General features: G+C 37.3%; 2 protein-coding genes across 2 annotated transcripts; both read left to right on the plus strand.

The window, feature by feature from the left end:
- The first annotated feature begins 407 nt into the window (after positions 1-407).
- On the plus strand, positions 408-1,361 carry LOC101557912 (olfactory receptor 51L1-like). The gene has a single exon (XM_004618248.2). It carries the CDS (start codon positions 408-410, stop codon positions 1,359-1,361), a length of 954 nt encoding a protein of 317 aa, XP_004618305.2.
- A 9,305-nt stretch (positions 1,362-10,666) lies between these two features.
- Positions 10,667-11,602, plus strand: LOC101558188 (olfactory receptor 51I1-like). The gene has a single exon (XM_004618249.2). The coding sequence runs from the start codon at positions 10,667-10,669 to the stop codon at positions 11,600-11,602; it is 936 nt and encodes a 311-aa protein (XP_004618306.2).
- Positions 11,603-16,853: the final 5,251 nt, after the last annotated feature.

A 16,853-nucleotide genomic window follows, 5' to 3' on the forward strand; every position in this document is an offset into this window, starting at 1 on the left:
AACTAGATGATTTTGGAATAACAACTTTTAAGAGTCTGCACTTTATTAAGACTGAATTTAATCTTATGTTGAGCTGACTTAACAGTTCTAGAGATGTTTGAAGGGAAAAAAAATCTCTCGTTAGCTGAACTAACACTAGTATAGGAAAAAAGAAACACCTTTGCTGAGAATAAATGTCACTGAGGAGTTTAAGAGATTTGATGGGGATAGAAGAAAGAGGGAATGAAGCATAGAAAGGACAGGCTGTTGGTAAGGACAATAATTAATTGAGAAGTCAATGAGTCTCAGAACGCAGAGGCCGATCAGAAAGCAGAAGATAACAAGTGATAACAAGAACACTTCTGCTCACTGGCCTAGTAATTTTCCTTGTGCTGCCTCCTTTCCTAGTGTGAACAGACTTTTCCAGAATGAGGATGTCCACACTGCCAGGTGCCAACGTAAGCTTCTCTACCTTTCTGCTGACAGGATTTCCCGGCCTGGAGTGGGCTCATCATTGGATATCGCTGCCCATTTTTGCGGGGTACCTTGTGGCTCTACTGGGCAATGTTACCATCTTGCATCTGATACGCACTGACGCTTCTCTGCATCAGCCCATGTACTATTTCCTAGCCATTCTGGCTGTGACAGACTTGGGCTTGTGCATGTCCACACTCCCTTCCGTGTTGGGCGTGTTGTGGTTTGATGCCCGCCGGGTCAAGCTAGGGTCCTGTGTTCTGCAGCAGCATTTCCTACACTCCTTCTCCTTCATGGAGTCAGCTGTGCTTTTTGCCATGGCTCTGGACCGTCTGGTGGCCATCCGATTCCCACTGCGCTATGCATCCGTGCTCACAGGTTCCCGGGAAGCAGTGATTGGGGCTGTGTTGGGTGCAAGGAGTCACATCCTCACTACTGTACCTTCTCTGAAACTAATGAAATTTGACTATTGTCGCTCTAAGGTACTGTCTCATGCTTACTGCATTCACCAGGACATGATTCGCCTGGCCTGCTCTGACACCCGTTTCAACAGTCTCTACGGGCTGTGCGTTATCATGCTGACCATGGGCTCTGATATTCTTTTCATCCTGATTTCCTATACAATCATCCTCTGCACAGTGCTGGCCATCGCCTCTGCAGCAGAGCGACTCAAAGCCCTCAACACCTGTGTCTCTCACATCCTGGCGATGCTCTGTTTCTATGTGCCCGTGCTGGGCCTGTCCATCGTGCACAGATTTGGGCACCACCTCTCACCCCTGGTGCACATCCTAATGGGCACCATCTCTGTCATCTTTCCACCCCTGATGAACCCCATTATTTACAGCATCAAGACCCAGCAGATCCGCAGGGCTATTCTCAAAATGGTTTCTCTGGGAAAGATACAATGAGATCCTGGAAGAGGATGGAGTAATTCAAGTGAGAAATGAACTAAAGTTCTTTCGACGGCCCTCTTACCACAAATAAATTTTTATTTACTTATTTAGCTTGATGGGTTTGTGTATGTCAAAAGTGGCACTAGTTTTAAAACTGAATAAAGTTGATACTTATTACTATTTGTGCTTATCCTTATAACTAAATAATTGGTATTTTTCTATTTAAAATGATTATCTTTGGCACAAATGTTGGAATATTTAAAGTGACATTTTTGTATCTTATCCTCTACTGATTTGTTAGCAATTTAATTGCTTAATAATGAAGTTAATGAAAGATCATGCTGACAGTGGGAAAGTTAAATCGCCACTTTTTGTTTGGGTTAACTCATGAAATTATTACTATTATCCACAACATAATACTTTTATTATATTCATCTATCAAGATAATTTTATTGTAGAGCTGTGGGGTACTTTTCTCATTGCTCTTCTATACTCCACTTGTCCATATTAGAGTCATAAACAGAACTAAGAGATAATTCTCTGTATAATTTTTTTATGAATTTTCCAATTGTGAAAATAGATTCAATTTCTTCCCTACACCTTTTATAAGTTTCCATATTCATTGCATTTTATTAAGCTTTAATAATGTGGTGTCCTACACTTGATATATTGTAGCACTAAGCTTTAATAATGATAATAATAATAATAATAATAATTGCAAATATAAAATAACAATCCAATAAACTAAAAAAGAAAAAAATTTACAGAATAAAATAAGTTTGGTGATGTGGTGCAAAGAAAAGTAGTTTAAAGTGAAATATCTAAGGATTATCTATTTCTATTTAAAAATATGAGGTTTGTGGCAAAATGAAATACAGACAGATAAAAAATAAGATAAAGAATGTGTGTGATTGGCAAGTCATGATTTACAGATGCCACTGTTGGCCCATAAAAAAATAGATGGTAGAAATTATTGATGTTATTTCTCCCTGGGAAATGAAAGTAGTCAGAAAAATATACAGTCAATGTAGCTGAGGAGAAATTTAAGGAAGTTCACAATCAACTGCCTTAATTTTCTTGGTTATAAGGTATATTTTAACAGCAAATTGTACAGTCTAGAGACATTTCTGCGAGCTCCATTTTGTGCTCAAAAAGCAATGATCACCATGCTGTGCTCGGAAAGGAAGGGCCGAGAGAGAAAAACCCTTCCCCCCTGGCGCCGCATGGGGCAGTGGCTCAGTTCACAGTCTAGAGACATTTCTGCGAGCTACTGGTGCCCAAAGTAGTTCAGTTGGCCTCTGGGATCATGCTCGTACAGCAGTGGAAAGGCCTTAACAGCAAATTGTAAGGTGTTGGATATTAGCCCTAAGTGTTTTAGCCTTCATCAGTGAATTGCCCCTTTTCCTCCTCCCAGAGAAGCTTACAGTGCTCTTATGAGCACTCTTAATCCCCTGAGTTTATCTTTATCCTTTTCTTTGTGTTTTACTCCTCATTGTCATAGTTCTTCAAGCCAGTCCTGGTTGCTTACGAGCCAAAACTTTTTGGTAATTCTGAATATTTGTAGTGAATTACTTGCTTTTCTATTTCCCCTATAGTCTTTTCATATTTTACTATGAAGAAATGTTCTTTGCTTAAACACAGAGAGACCATTAATGCTGTGCTTCTAGGACTTGGGAGTTGGTTGACTCTGAAATATATCTACTCCTGGGCATCCATCATAGTTACTTGACTCAGGCTTCAGTTGCTGTAGTTCCTAATATCCCCAAAGGGAGGTCCCGTCATGGGACTGGGCGAGTAGCAAAGCTACCCTGGCATCAAAATGGTACAGTCTAGAAAACATAAATGCATGGTTTTGGCACAGAATGTTACGACTTAAGAGACAGGACTCCCAGGAGGAAGACAAGGTTAATTCTCTTGAGGACTTAGTCTGGGACTTACAGTAAAAGCCTTGCTTGTTCTCAGAACTAAGACCCCAGAGCACTTAGTTTGGGATCTTTGTCTCTTATTGTCTTTATCCAAACAACTCAAATATTGATAAGAAGTAGACTTAAATTATTGATTGTTTGATTAATTGTTTGACTTAATTGTTAAATATATATATGCCTAGAAGGAAAGAGAAAAGCAGTACAAATGTGCATCTCCGTGAATTAATCTTCCCCAGATAATTGCCTCTGCTGATATGTTTGACCCCTGTGAAGGATCAATCACACAGATATGCAGTCCTTGACTCCTTCAGATGTTCTATAAATATGCTAGCAACTCTCCATTAAATGGGCCATTTTCACCATCAGTCTCTGGTCCCCTGTGTCTGTCTCTTTGTTGGGGAGGCCTGGGGAGGATGGGAGGCAGCTCTCCCCACTGAAGGCACGCAATGCGCAGCACCCCCATGATTAGTGAATTCACAGTAAGGAACTATTATTTTACTCTGAACCCGACAATTTTTTCCCAGTGATAATATTTTCAAGTTTATCTGTCCTTGCCACATAGCAAATTTTCAGATTTTTACACACAGATGTACTATATGGTTAACTTTTTATATTTTGCCTAAATAATTTCTTCTTTAGCGGGTAGGGCGTTTGTCTTCCATGCAGCCAACCCAGGTTCAATTTCTCCGCCCCTCTTGGAGAGCCCAGTAAGCTGCTGAGAGTATCTTGCCTGCATGGCAGAGCCTGGCAAGCTACCTGTGGTGTATTCGATATGTCAAAAACAGTAACAAGTCTCACAATAAAGACGTTACTGGTGCTCTCTTGAGCAAATCAACGAGCAACAGGATGACAGTGATACAGAATTTTTCCTTTTTGGAAAACACTTCTCTTTTGACATCTTTCCTAGTCTAATTATGCTCAATCTACTTTTCTTTTTGTTGCCTTTTAAGTTTCTTAATTTTAATATAAATGTACTTTTAAAATGTTTAAATTTTTAGAATATTTGTGCTAGGAATGAGAAAGAGTTCTTTCTGAGGATAGAATGGCACTGGATTTTGGTGGTGGCAATAGTGACATTTATGCATTTAGCTTTAGCTAAATCTGTGAAATTCCAAAACACTGTAAATCCAAGATATATCAATGAAATATTAAAATTAAAAATATTTAAATAGTCATGATCACTTTCCTGAAGTTAATTTGCTGGATTTTGTTTCCCTTGTGGTGTAAAAATCAATGTGTTCACTGAAATTTTAGAGTCTCGTGCTGAGTGAATCTTATATACATATAAAAATGTTAATCTATATTCCTCTCATTCTATAATATTGTACACCAATGAAAAATTAATTGAACAATTAAAAAGTTGCAATGAGGGTCCCTTTTTCCTACACTGCTGGTGGGAATGCCAACTGGTTCAGCCCTTTTGGAAAACAATATGGTCGCTTCTCAAAAAATTAGAAATTGAGCACCCATTTGACACAGTAATATCACTTCTGGGAATATATCCCGGAGAGGCAAAAAGGTACAGTCGAAATGACATCTGCACTCAAATGTTCATTGCAGCACTGTTTACAATACCCAGAATCTGGATAAAACCCGAGTGCCCAAGAACGAATGACTGGTTAAAGAAATTTTGGTATATCTACACAATTGAATATTATGCTGCTGTTAGAAAAGATGAAGTCATGAAATTTGCATATAAGTGGATCAACATGGAAAGTATCATGCTAAGTGAAATGAGTCAGAAAGAGAGAGACAGACATAGAAAGATTGCACTCATCTGTGGAATATAAAATAAAATAACAGGATAGGAGACTAACACCCAACAATAGTAGAGATAAGTGCCAGGAGGTTGGCTCCAAGGCTTGGAAGCTGGCCCCACATGCTGGAGGAAGGGGCAGCTCGCATAGAGAAAGGACCACCAGGTAAAGTGTGGTTTGAGGACCCGCACGGGATGGGAGATGCACTCTGAAAATGGAATATAGACCAAACACGATGGCCATGTAGTGCCTCTGTTGCAAACCACAACACCCAAAAAGAGAGAGAGAACAAGGGGGAATGCCCTGCCACAGAGGTGGAGTGGGGTGGAGGGGATGGGGTGAGAGGGTGGGAGGGATACTGGGAACATTGGTGGAGGAGAATAGGTACTGGTGGAGGGATTTAAACAAAATGCAAACATGAAAGTACACAAGTTTGTAACTGTGATTCACTAATAAAAAAATTTTTTTAAGTTGCAATGAAACTAAAGAAGAAGATGTACAAGTGGTACATTAACATCTAATTAGTACTTGCCAAGGGGCCAGGAAGAATGGTTCATGGTTGGAAACTTGCCACAAGTGGTGGTGGGGGTTGGACAGTTAGAATAGATAAGGAACCACTATGACTGAGGTAGTAGGTAAAGGGAAAAACATGATAATCTTTCAGTACTGCAAACCATAATGACCAAAAGGAAAAGGAGAGAGAATGAGAGAGACAGAGAGAGAGAGAGAGAGAGAGAGAGAGAGAGAGAAGAAAAGTGCCTGCAATAGAGGTAGGATGTGGGGAGGAGAAGGGAGGGAAACTGGGGACATTGGTGGTAAAAAATATACACTGGTGAAGGGAGAGGCAATGGAACATTGTATGACTAGCTCTCAGACTGGTGAATGAGGGAGTTAACTAGAAAGTCACCTTCAAAGCTAAAACAAAATATTAATGAGTGCACACAAGACAATAACAGTAAGAAAGGAGTTCAAGAAGGAATAATTCTAAAGGAAACTGGGATTTATTTAGCAATGAAATTCTGATTGTGACAAAGTACAACTAACTAAATTTCAGAGTACGTAACATTTTTCAGATTTACTCAGCTAAGCTTGATCATTAAATTTTGTTTTTCCTTTGAAGCATGTACAATTATTTCCATCTTTAAGGAGAAAAATCAAATTGAGAGGCCATCTTTAAACAATACTGAAAACATAAAACTAAAGAAAAAAACAGCAAAATGAAATTTCAGTTTTCATTTCAATTTCTCTGAGTCAAGATACATCACTGGTCATGCAACATAGCCTGGATCCTGCATCAGAGTGGTGCCTTGAAAGAATAAGTTTCCTGCATTCCCAAAGCCTGAAAAACAGGCAACACAATCAGAAGGAATATATTAAACTAGTATATAATCAGAGTAAGACAAGTCGAGATCAAACCTGTTCCAAATCTGTAGATGGCAGAGTCACTTACCTGAGAACAGACTGCCCAAGTTTAAGTCAAAAGGGAATAAGTCATTGTTCTAAACACCACATTTTGTCCCTTAAGCCAACGAGGAGTGATCCATAAGTACAGAGCCAGTAGTAAGTCCTGAGCACAGCCATGTGTGGCCAAAAAAAAACCCATAATACAACAACAAAAAACAAAAAATACCCACAAAGTGCTACTTGACCAATTTCAGCACAAGGTAATTTCTACTGTGTTCATAGGACACAGGAATATCCCTGACCAACAACATTTAAGATATAGACAATTATCAGTGCATTTTAAAGTATTTTCAAAAATATGCTGTTAAATTCATTTTACATAAAAAATCAACATATTCATAAACATATTATTATATACATAAAATGTTCAGCATATATACAGGAAGCTCATAAATTCACAAAACCTTGCAAATAGAATTCTATATGAAGGACCATGTTTTTGCAAATTTTCACACATATGCAAGTATAGATATTAATATATTTAAATAAATACACAGTTTCATATGTATCTGAGGAATACTTACACAGATATGAACATATATGTACATATATACTTGTATAATTTTATATGTATCGATGGATGTGTATATATATGCATATGTATAATTTTTATCCTATAATTTTTCAGAATTTGACTTACAGATGTCCTGAGAGCATCTCCTGGGACGCAATACTCTAGGCCTAATTACTTCTGCAGGATCAGAGGCAATACTTCTGAGGCTGGATTATTGGTATTTCCCAGGTGATTCACTACAAAACTGGGCAAAGGAGAGGGCAAGTTTTTGAACTGTGATAAATGAAGGCATTGTGCACCAACCTCCATCTCACAAGCTGGAAGCCAGGCCCGAAGCAAGGGCAGTGGAAGACAGAGTGCCTGCAAAGTGCAGAGAGGAGCTTGCACCAGTAGTCTATGTAGACTGTGGGATCAGGAAGATGGGGAAGATGGGGAAGCTGTTCAGGTAAGCTAAACCTAGGCTGAAGTTCATTTCCAGCGCACATTTTATTCCGCCTTTTCTCGTGTCAAAAATACCTTGCCTGGAGAAGATTTTGATCCAGGAAAACTCAGGGTGGACACCTGGAATCTGTTTTATATATCTCTCTTTGTTAATTCAGGAAGCTGGGGCAGTGAGCACACCATTTTGCAACCCAAATTAGTTTTTTTCTTCAATCATATTTTTAATTAGGTTTTAAAACCATTCTTCTTCACTCTTTGTTTGTTTAAGGACCATACTTGGTGGTGGTCGGGGTTTACTCTTACCTCTGAGCTCATGGGTTATCCTGGCTGGGCTCAGGGGACCATATGTGGTAATAGGAGTCAGAGATCAGAAATTTCTAAACTTTAATAATTTAAATATTATTTTATGCCTGAAGATATAAATATATAAAAGGAATTTGGTTATATAAAAATAAAATGTCTAACTTGTAGCATTGGTATTATTATTTCATCAACAATTATAATGTTTATTGAACATAAAATATACGCCAACTGTTCAGTATACAGTAAGAATTTAAACCTCAAAACAACTCTAAAGTAATATACATGATAATTATTAGTTATTTACAGATAGTAAACTGGATAAGCAGAAGAAATGTAACTGATTCAGGATTCCAGCTGAGTCAATGTGATCCCAACATCAGCTGTCCTATTTCTAATGTATAATTCTCTGAAATTCCAAAATATAAAACATGATATCCAGGATCAATACACAATATATACAACTACAAAAAAAAGTACACTCTACATAGTCCGAAGAAAAGGCTGAAAATATGTCAGGGACTTGAGCACTAAAAACGTAGAAAATAAATGACGTATTATTAATATGCTGAATTAAGACATAAAAGAGTTCTTTGAAATGGTCTGTGTATCACAATATTAATTAGAGAAACTATCAGGCTCAGAGAATGAGCAAAATAAGTAAATACAGGTAGTTCTTAGACTAGGGTCCTGTGTCATCAACAAAGTTTACCCTTCAGTAAAAATTTATGGGTCTACACTAAAGACCTAACATCTGCCATTAATGGTCAATAACACTTTCTTATAATGGGTGATTGTTAGATCACATTTTATCTCCATTTTATAGACTTAAATGTGAAGTGCATAGAATAATTCATAGATAGTAAATACTAAGGGTTTAAAAACAAGTCTACACAGTCAGCTACATCCTATATCTTAAATCTCTTCAAATTCTCATCTCCAATATATTTCCTTTATGTAATTACCTACATATCTCTATCTCTAATTCTATCATCTATATCTTTTTACACAGCTGGAGAGATCAAACCCAATGCCTAAACTTTTAATATCATTGCTCTACCACTGACCTGCATCTTCACAGAACCTTTTTATGTTTCATTTTTGTTTGTTACCAATGGAATGGGTTCTGGCATGTTTTCTATATGTAATGAGACATAATTATTTGCTCTTTCAATTTGTTTTCTTTTTTCACGCATTAAAAAATTTTACTGAGGTACTGAGATTTAAAATGCTGTTAATTATATTTCTAACAGATGTATCATTCCAACTCCACACCCATAAGCAGATTGCCCTCTTTCCTCCACCTCTCTGTGCCACTCCCCTTTTAAATGATCTATTTTTGATGCCAAATATCCAGTTCTGATGACTTTGACCAATTTTTCTTCTCCTACTGTTTTTTATATCTTAGAGATGAGAAAGATATTTTATGTTTATTTATTGTTGAGGTGGTAAACAGCTACTCACATATAGATAATTAAAGCTAAAATTCCTCTGAAATTCCACAAAATTGTAGATGAATGAAACTTTGATGACATCTTTTCAGAAACTTAATATATTTCTTCCTTTTATAGGTATATAAAATTTTAATTAAAATTAACTAATAATATGGATGAGTCTATGCAGATATACTTTAATGCTTACATAAAGTAGATTAACACTATAAATATCAATTTAGTGAGAGTAGTAAGAGGAAAATTAAGGAGATTTTAAGGGAAAATATGAATCAAATGCATGTTGTGATTGACCTTCTGTTCTTAGGTGTAAAATCTTCCCAGAGATAAATCTTGATATGCAGAGTTTCTCTCTCTCTCTCTCTCTCTCTCTCTCTCTATATATATATATATATATATATATATATATATCTTAAGAATTGATTGCCTTAGACCTGGCTGCAAAGGATAAAGGATATCAATAAGATTAAGGAATGCATCAGATAAAAATTATCTTTATTTCTGCAGTTTCAGAAAAGTAGGTTGAACTCACCATACTCTAGAATTCTTATCCTTTGTGTCAACACACACATGTAGGAATTGATTAATCACACTACAGCATGTACATTGACAATACAGGGATTCTCTGTTCTATGTCCATAAGCAAAAGTTTCAGCAAGCAAAGTACTTTCTTTCCATTAGACATTATAATATTGCAATTTGGATGGGTACTGCCATTGTGTGGAAATACTAAAGTGATAATCTACAACACATGTAGAGTATGGAATATTGAGCTCATTTAGAAATTTTATCAACTTTTAAAGCTAGATAATTATATGTCTCCAATCAAAAGCACAATCTGCATGTTACTTGGAGTGGCAATAATGGGAACTTCAAATTTTTATTTGTTGAGAAAGTCTATACCACTATTGAAGCAATATTTCCTAAATACTGTCTCCATCAGTCCTTAAAAATACAACATACTCCAATACTCTTTAGAATGCTTCATATACATTATATTTTAAATATTAAAGCTTTATATTTTAAAGCTTCCTTTATGTCAGTTTCTTTAGTTATGCTTTCTTTAAACTACACAATATTGTTTCTTGATAGATATGAGAAAATATGATTTCCACCAAATTTATACTGTGAAGCAAGTACAAGAATTAGTTGGAATTATGAGTGACAACATACCCCTAATTCTGAGTATATAATCATTTATCTTCACAGATCATGTATCAGACCCCTTATTCTGAGGAAATAATAATATTCAAGACACAAATTCACTCTTAATTTTATTCTTTTGTTGTTGTTCTCAGGTCTTAGTTGGAAGGATGCTCACCAGTTAGTAGAGACTTGAAGGGAGACACCAGTTGGCCAACCAAAGAATCTGAGGATACTCTCAATCTCTTAACAACCTTTGTGTTTCTTACCCCAAGTTGCATCTCTGGCACCTCTTTCAACGTCTCCATACTCCAGACATATCAAAATGTTTAACAGCAGCCAATTCACCCCCAAATATTTCCTTCTAACTGGTTTCCCTGGTCTTGAATCTCTATACCCTTGGTTTATCTTCCCATTCTGTTTCACATACCTTGTGGCCCTTGTGGGTAACAGCCTAATCTTAGCGGTGATCAAGAAAAATGCCTCTCTGCACCAGCCAATGTATTTGTTCTTAGCTATGTTGGCCTTTGCAGAGCTTGGTGTCTCTGCCTCCACACTGCCTACTGTCCTAGGCATCTTTCTTTTTGGTGTCAACAAGATCTGCTTTGAAGCATGTCTGTTACAGATGTTCTCCATACATTCATTTTCCATCATGGAGTCAGGTGTTCTGCTCGCCATGTCCGTGGACCGCTTTGTGGCTATCTACAACCCCCTGAGGTACACTGCCATTCTCACCCTGCCTCGTATCGCTAGCACTGGTGCTGCACTTGGACTGAAGAGTGTGATGCTTATGTTTCCATTGCCCTTTCTGCTGAAACGTTTGCCCTTCTGTGGACACAATAAACTTTCCCATTCTTACTGTCTTCACTCTGATCTAATCCAGCTGCCTTGTGGGAACACGCGTCCCAATAGCATTCTGGGGCTCTGCATTGTTACTTCCACTTTTGGACTAGACTCACTACTCATTGTCATCTCTTATGTGCTGATCCTCTACACAGTCTTGGGCATTACCTCTGGGGAGGGGCGGCGGAAGGCCCTCAATACATGTGTGTCCCATATCTGTGCAGTCCTTGTGTACTATGTGCCTATGATCAGTGTAGCTCTGGTGCACCGCTTTATGAAGCATGCTGCCCCTGCCATCCGCTTACTCTTGGCCAACGTCTATCTCCTCGTACCTCCCGTGCTCAATCCCATCATCTACAGTGTTAAAACCAAACCCATTCGACAGGGGCTAATCCAACTTTTTATTCAAAGAAAATAGTAACAAGGGAGTGGGGAAAATGAGATGGTTTGCCTTAAACCACTCAGTTTCCTTACACAAGACTGTCCAGGGAAGGTGGTCTTGCTTTTGACACTGCTAAAGTTAGAAAACTTGGCAAAATAACATGACAATAAATGTGTAGATGATGCATATTTTCATACACCCTATGTTGTTATATAAACTTGCATGGTATGGCATTTTGTCAGCTATTTTTTATATATGTAAATTTTAAAATGGACAAGTTCTTTAACACAAAAATTCCATTTAAAACATTTTAATTATAAAAAATTTATACTCTTATGATTGCTCCTGGTTACAAACGCTTGAATAAAAATGTTCAGTTTACCCATGAAAAAATGCTCATCATCACTTATTTTTAAGGGAATCAAAATAAAAATGGCAATGAGGTATCATCCTACACAAGTGAGAATGACACATCAATAATAGTGAGAAGAATCTCTGTTGGTGGGGATGTCATAAAAAATTGACTATCATTTACTGCTGGTAGGTACTTTGTCTAGTTCAACCCCTGTTGAAAACAGTACGGAGAGCCTCTAAACTGAGAATTGAGCTGCCTTGTGATCCAGCAATTCTACTTTTGCATATCTATTCCCAGGACACAAAAACATCCATTCAAAAGGACATGTGCAAAACATTATTCATTGTGGTACTTAGTACAATAGCTAAGATATGGAATCAATCTAAGTGTCCAATGGTGTCAAATGACAGATGAATGCATTGTGAAGAGTTGGTATATACACACAATGGGACACTACGCCATTGCAAGAAACAATGAAATTATGCAATTTTCCCCATCCTGGATGGAATTAGAAGGAGTGAGTTAAGCCAGAAGAAGAAGACCAAACACGGGATGATCTCACATACCTGTGAGATTTACAGGTTTAATACATTAAAAAACAAACAAACTAAAAGATAGGCTGGAGTGATAGCACAGCGGGTAAGGCATTTGCCGTGCATGCAGCTGACCTGGGTTCAATTCCCAGTATCCCATATGGTCCCCTGAGCACCACCAGGAGTAATTCCTGAGTACAAAGCCAGGAGTAACCCATGTGTATTGCCAGGTGTGATCCCCCCCACAAAAAAACAAAAAACTGGAAGAGGTAATGTAATGTAGTAAAGGAGGGATACCTAAATCACCCTTGATCCCAGATTATAGGTGAGAAAGGGATAGAGAAGGAAAGAAATCAAGGGCAGAATGAGTAAAATAAAAAAGGAAGAGAAGTAATGTGAAAACAGGGTCAAAGATATGAGGTACATCAGTAACATGGAGAAGTGGCATAGCTACATATCCAAACCAGAGTCAACAACACTGTAAGACAGAGATCCAAACTACAACAACCAAACTTTAAAATGTGCCTATCAGGATTGCAGGCTTGGAGGTGGGACAAGAGAAAAATCAGAACACTGATGGAGGGGAGTTTACACTGGTGGAGGAAAGTTCACACTGGTGGAGGGATTGGTTTTAGTACATTGTGTATCTAAAACTCCATCATCAATAACTTTGTTAATCACATTTTCTTAAATAAAAACTTTTTAAATGTTCACTTTAGAAACGTTTAAAATAAGATAGTAAATAAATTGGCCATCAGTTGAATATTCAAATAATTTTGGATAGTGGAAGAAACTCAGTCTAAAATAAAAAGATAACCCAAGAATAGGAGAAAAGTCATTATGCATTACACATGTGTGCACATAAGACATGTAAAGCTCTCACAAAGCTCAACAACAACAGCAATAATAACAGCAGTAAAACAGAATAATCCCATTATAAAATTAGTAAATTAACATACATTTCCCTGAAACTAGCATTTAGACAGCCAGTAGGCATAAGAAAATGTTAATTTTGTTACTCATTAGGGAAACACAAATCAAAACAATGGGTTTTCATCTCACATCTAGAGAACAAGACAGAACAGAACACACACACACACACACACACACACACACACACGTGTGTGTGTGTGCGAGTGCGCAGGTGCTAGAGATTGTCTCCATGTTCCAGGGATCTCTGCAGCTACTGTATGTCTACAAAGTGGCATGTGAACAGGAACCCCAAAAGACAAAGAACTAACATGGAGGTCCTATATAAACATGGTCAGTAGAGTAAAAAAATGGGACAAAAACAGTGCAGAGTTAGGCCCTTTATTAATAATCAGCCATTCCCCAATGAAGGAACTCTAGAAAATTAGGTATGAAATAGAGCAGGAGATAATGTATTTAAAGCACTAAAGTGGGACAAGAAAATTGGAGACCTTGGATGGGGGTTTCAGTAGCTATTGGATGGCTACAGTGGCATATATACAAAATGAAATACTATGTAGCACTGTGTTCCAGTTGTTCATCAGTTTGCTAGAGCAGGCACCAGCAACATCTCCATTATGAGACTTCTTGTTACTGCTTTAGGCGTATCAAATACGCCATGGGTAGCTTGCCAGGCTCTGCTGTGCGGGTGGGATACTTTCAGTAGCTTGCCAGGCCCTCTGAGTGGGACAGAGGAATAGAACCCAGGTTGGCCACGTGCAAAGTAAATGCCCTACCCACCGTGCTTCGGTCCGGAATACTATGTAGGTATAAGAAAAAATGAGCTCTTGCAGTTTGCTTTAATTTAGATAAAACTTGAGGCTTAAACTTATGGTAAGCAAAATTATGTATAACAAAATAAGTCAGAGTCAGATTATTGAATGGCCTTATTCAATTTTGATTTATAGAGAGAAAAAGTGAGGCAATAGATAGTATCAAATGATAAAAAACCCTAGTCCTTGGATTACAAAATTTAGTTTTCTGAGAAAGGAGGTTGCTGGTAGGGTGAGAAGATGACCAAATGAACAAGAAACCGAAGGGAAGTGCCGGAGGATTTGGGGTATTTGTTATAGTGGTGAAGTGCATCAAAACCATAAGCATTAACTGTATTGTAAGCATGTGTCCTTAATTATAATAATTAAAAATATAACCTAAAAATATAACCTAAAATTTAAATATAACCTAAAATAAAAATATAAATAAAATATAAAATATAACCTAAAATTAAAAATATAATTTTTAATTTAAAAAAATTAAAATATATAACCTAAAATAAATAAATGCATAAAAAGTTCTTGAATGGTCAATATAGATTTTCATTTTTTTCTCCTGTTAATCATAAAATTAATCATTGTACCAGTCATCTACAAATAATCATAGAAATTGCTTCAACAGCTTTAAATGTTCTTTAATATTGAAAACTAGAAAAGTTCACTTTTTAAAAATTTTTTTTATTGAATCACCATGTGGAAAGTTACAAAGCATTCGGGATTAAGTCTCAGTTATACAATGCTCATCCCTTCACCAGTGCACATATTCCACCACCAGGAACCCCAGTATACCTCCCCCCCCACCCCTGCCCCCCACCTGTGCAGCTGATAAATTTCACTTTACTTTTCTCTTTACTTTGATTACATTCAATATTTCAACAAAGAACTCACTATTATTGTTTGGAATTTCCCCCCCCCCCCAAGTCAGACCTGTTGAAAAGGAAGCATTTGATAATTTGTTTTCCATTGCTGACAATGAAAAGATATGAAGGTTTTTGGATTTCTGTATTTTAGTAACTAAGTCCAGGGAAATTTCTGCCAGAAATTGCATCACTGCAAGCTCGTACCTCACTTTTGTGGTCATCGTAAGATGGCGGCCGGGGCTCAGTTAACAATTTAGAGACATTTCTGCAAGAAGCTGCTGGTGCCCAAAGTAGTTTAGCTGGCCTCCGGGGCCATGGTCGTGCAGCAGTGGAGAGGCCCCACAGGTGCAGCCACTGGGGCTACAAGTCGGCAGAGGGCCTAGAAATGTTCACTTTTAGCTCAGTCTCTCCAGTCACCTTACAATCAAAATCACTATTCATACTTTTGTGATCACTGTCTCCCTTACTTGCTCCTTACCTAGTATGGAACAATTTCTAACAATAGTTGGATCTCTCGCATTTTGCCATCTCTCAATGTTAATACCGTTAGATTTCCTGGATAAAATAATTCTATGTTTATACTCCCTATAAAACAGGAGTTGATGCTTATTGTAGATTGACATACTGGTCTGGGATATAGTTGTCCTAAAATAGTTGTAACATTAGCTAACTCCTAGAGAAATGTATACATTTATCTTATTTTCATTGTGGAGGCATATTATTATACTCCTTTCACTGAGATAATTACCCTGGACCCATTCTTATTTCCCTGGACCTTGAGGAGAGGAAAATTGTAATACTTATAATTTCTTGGAAAATTATTCCTCAGAGAATTCAAGCCCTACTTCATACCTCCTCTCCCTAGAACCAATCAGCTTACAAAGTAGGAGCAATATTCCCACCTTGGGACTAGAGAGATCTCAAAATAAAATGGCAGGGTCATGCTGAAGTGAGCTTTCCCAGCCTCGCTGGATGCTAAAGGTAGGTTCTGCTTTTGGTGAGTGCTCAAGCTCATAATCTTCACACCCTACCTCTAAAAACAGCTTTCAGAAACAGTTTGCAGTAGGAGTCCTGCTTTATTCCATAGTTAGCCCTCTGTAATTTTACTCAGTCTGTAGTTCACCTAAACTTTCTATATCTGTGTAAGAGAATGAGAATAATTTGATGGCAAGTAAATGGAGCAAAAATATCAGGCAATGTCATAAATTCTAGAGAGAGTTTTGCCAGCGTAATACTTTGTGTTTGTCAGGTAATGCATATATCCTGTTTATAGTTCCACTTGTTATGTGCAAAGCCTTTGTGTTTTTTTATTCCTTCCAGATGTAACCTCAGCATCAGTAAGGCAATGAAAGAGTTATCGTTATTTTAAAAAATTTGGGGACAATTTGACTTTGAATGATCCTTTATGAGATTGCTGAGAGAGGAGGAAGTGGAGAAGTTAATATACATTTGTTTTTGAAGGTTCACATTAAATACTCAGAACCATATTCTGAAGTACAGATTGATCCCCAAACCTTTAAAAAGAAAGAAGCAGAGCTTTGCAAAACTAAATTAAAGAGGCAAAGTTATGCTGCAAAGAACACTTACCTTCTATTCCAACCACTTCCAGGATTCATGATGTAGCATTCAGTAAGCCATATTCTTCTCTCTTTTTTGTTTATTTGTATATTATTACAGAAGACTTTCCACTAAATAATATTTTTCCTTCTACCAAGCTGAAATGCTTTTATCATAAAACTCTTAAAGTCAGAGTAATGGATCACTTTAAAGAACTTTATGAAAGATTATTGACTCCTA

The sequence above is a fragment of the Sorex araneus genome, chromosome 6, assembly GCF_027595985.1.
Source record: "Sorex araneus isolate mSorAra2 chromosome 6, mSorAra2.pri, whole genome shotgun sequence".
NCBI lineage: Eukaryota > Metazoa > Chordata > Mammalia > Eulipotyphla > Soricidae > Sorex > Sorex araneus.

Bases quoted from the DNA above. Each gene is read 5' to 3' on its own strand.
- LOC101557912 (XM_004618248.2), top strand. From the start codon at position 408: ATGAGGATGTCCACACTGCCAGGTGCCAACGTAAGCTTCTCTACCTTT.
- LOC101558188 (XM_004618249.2), top strand. From the start codon at position 10,667: ATGTTTAACAGCAGCCAATTCACCCCCAAATATTTCCTTCTAACTGGT.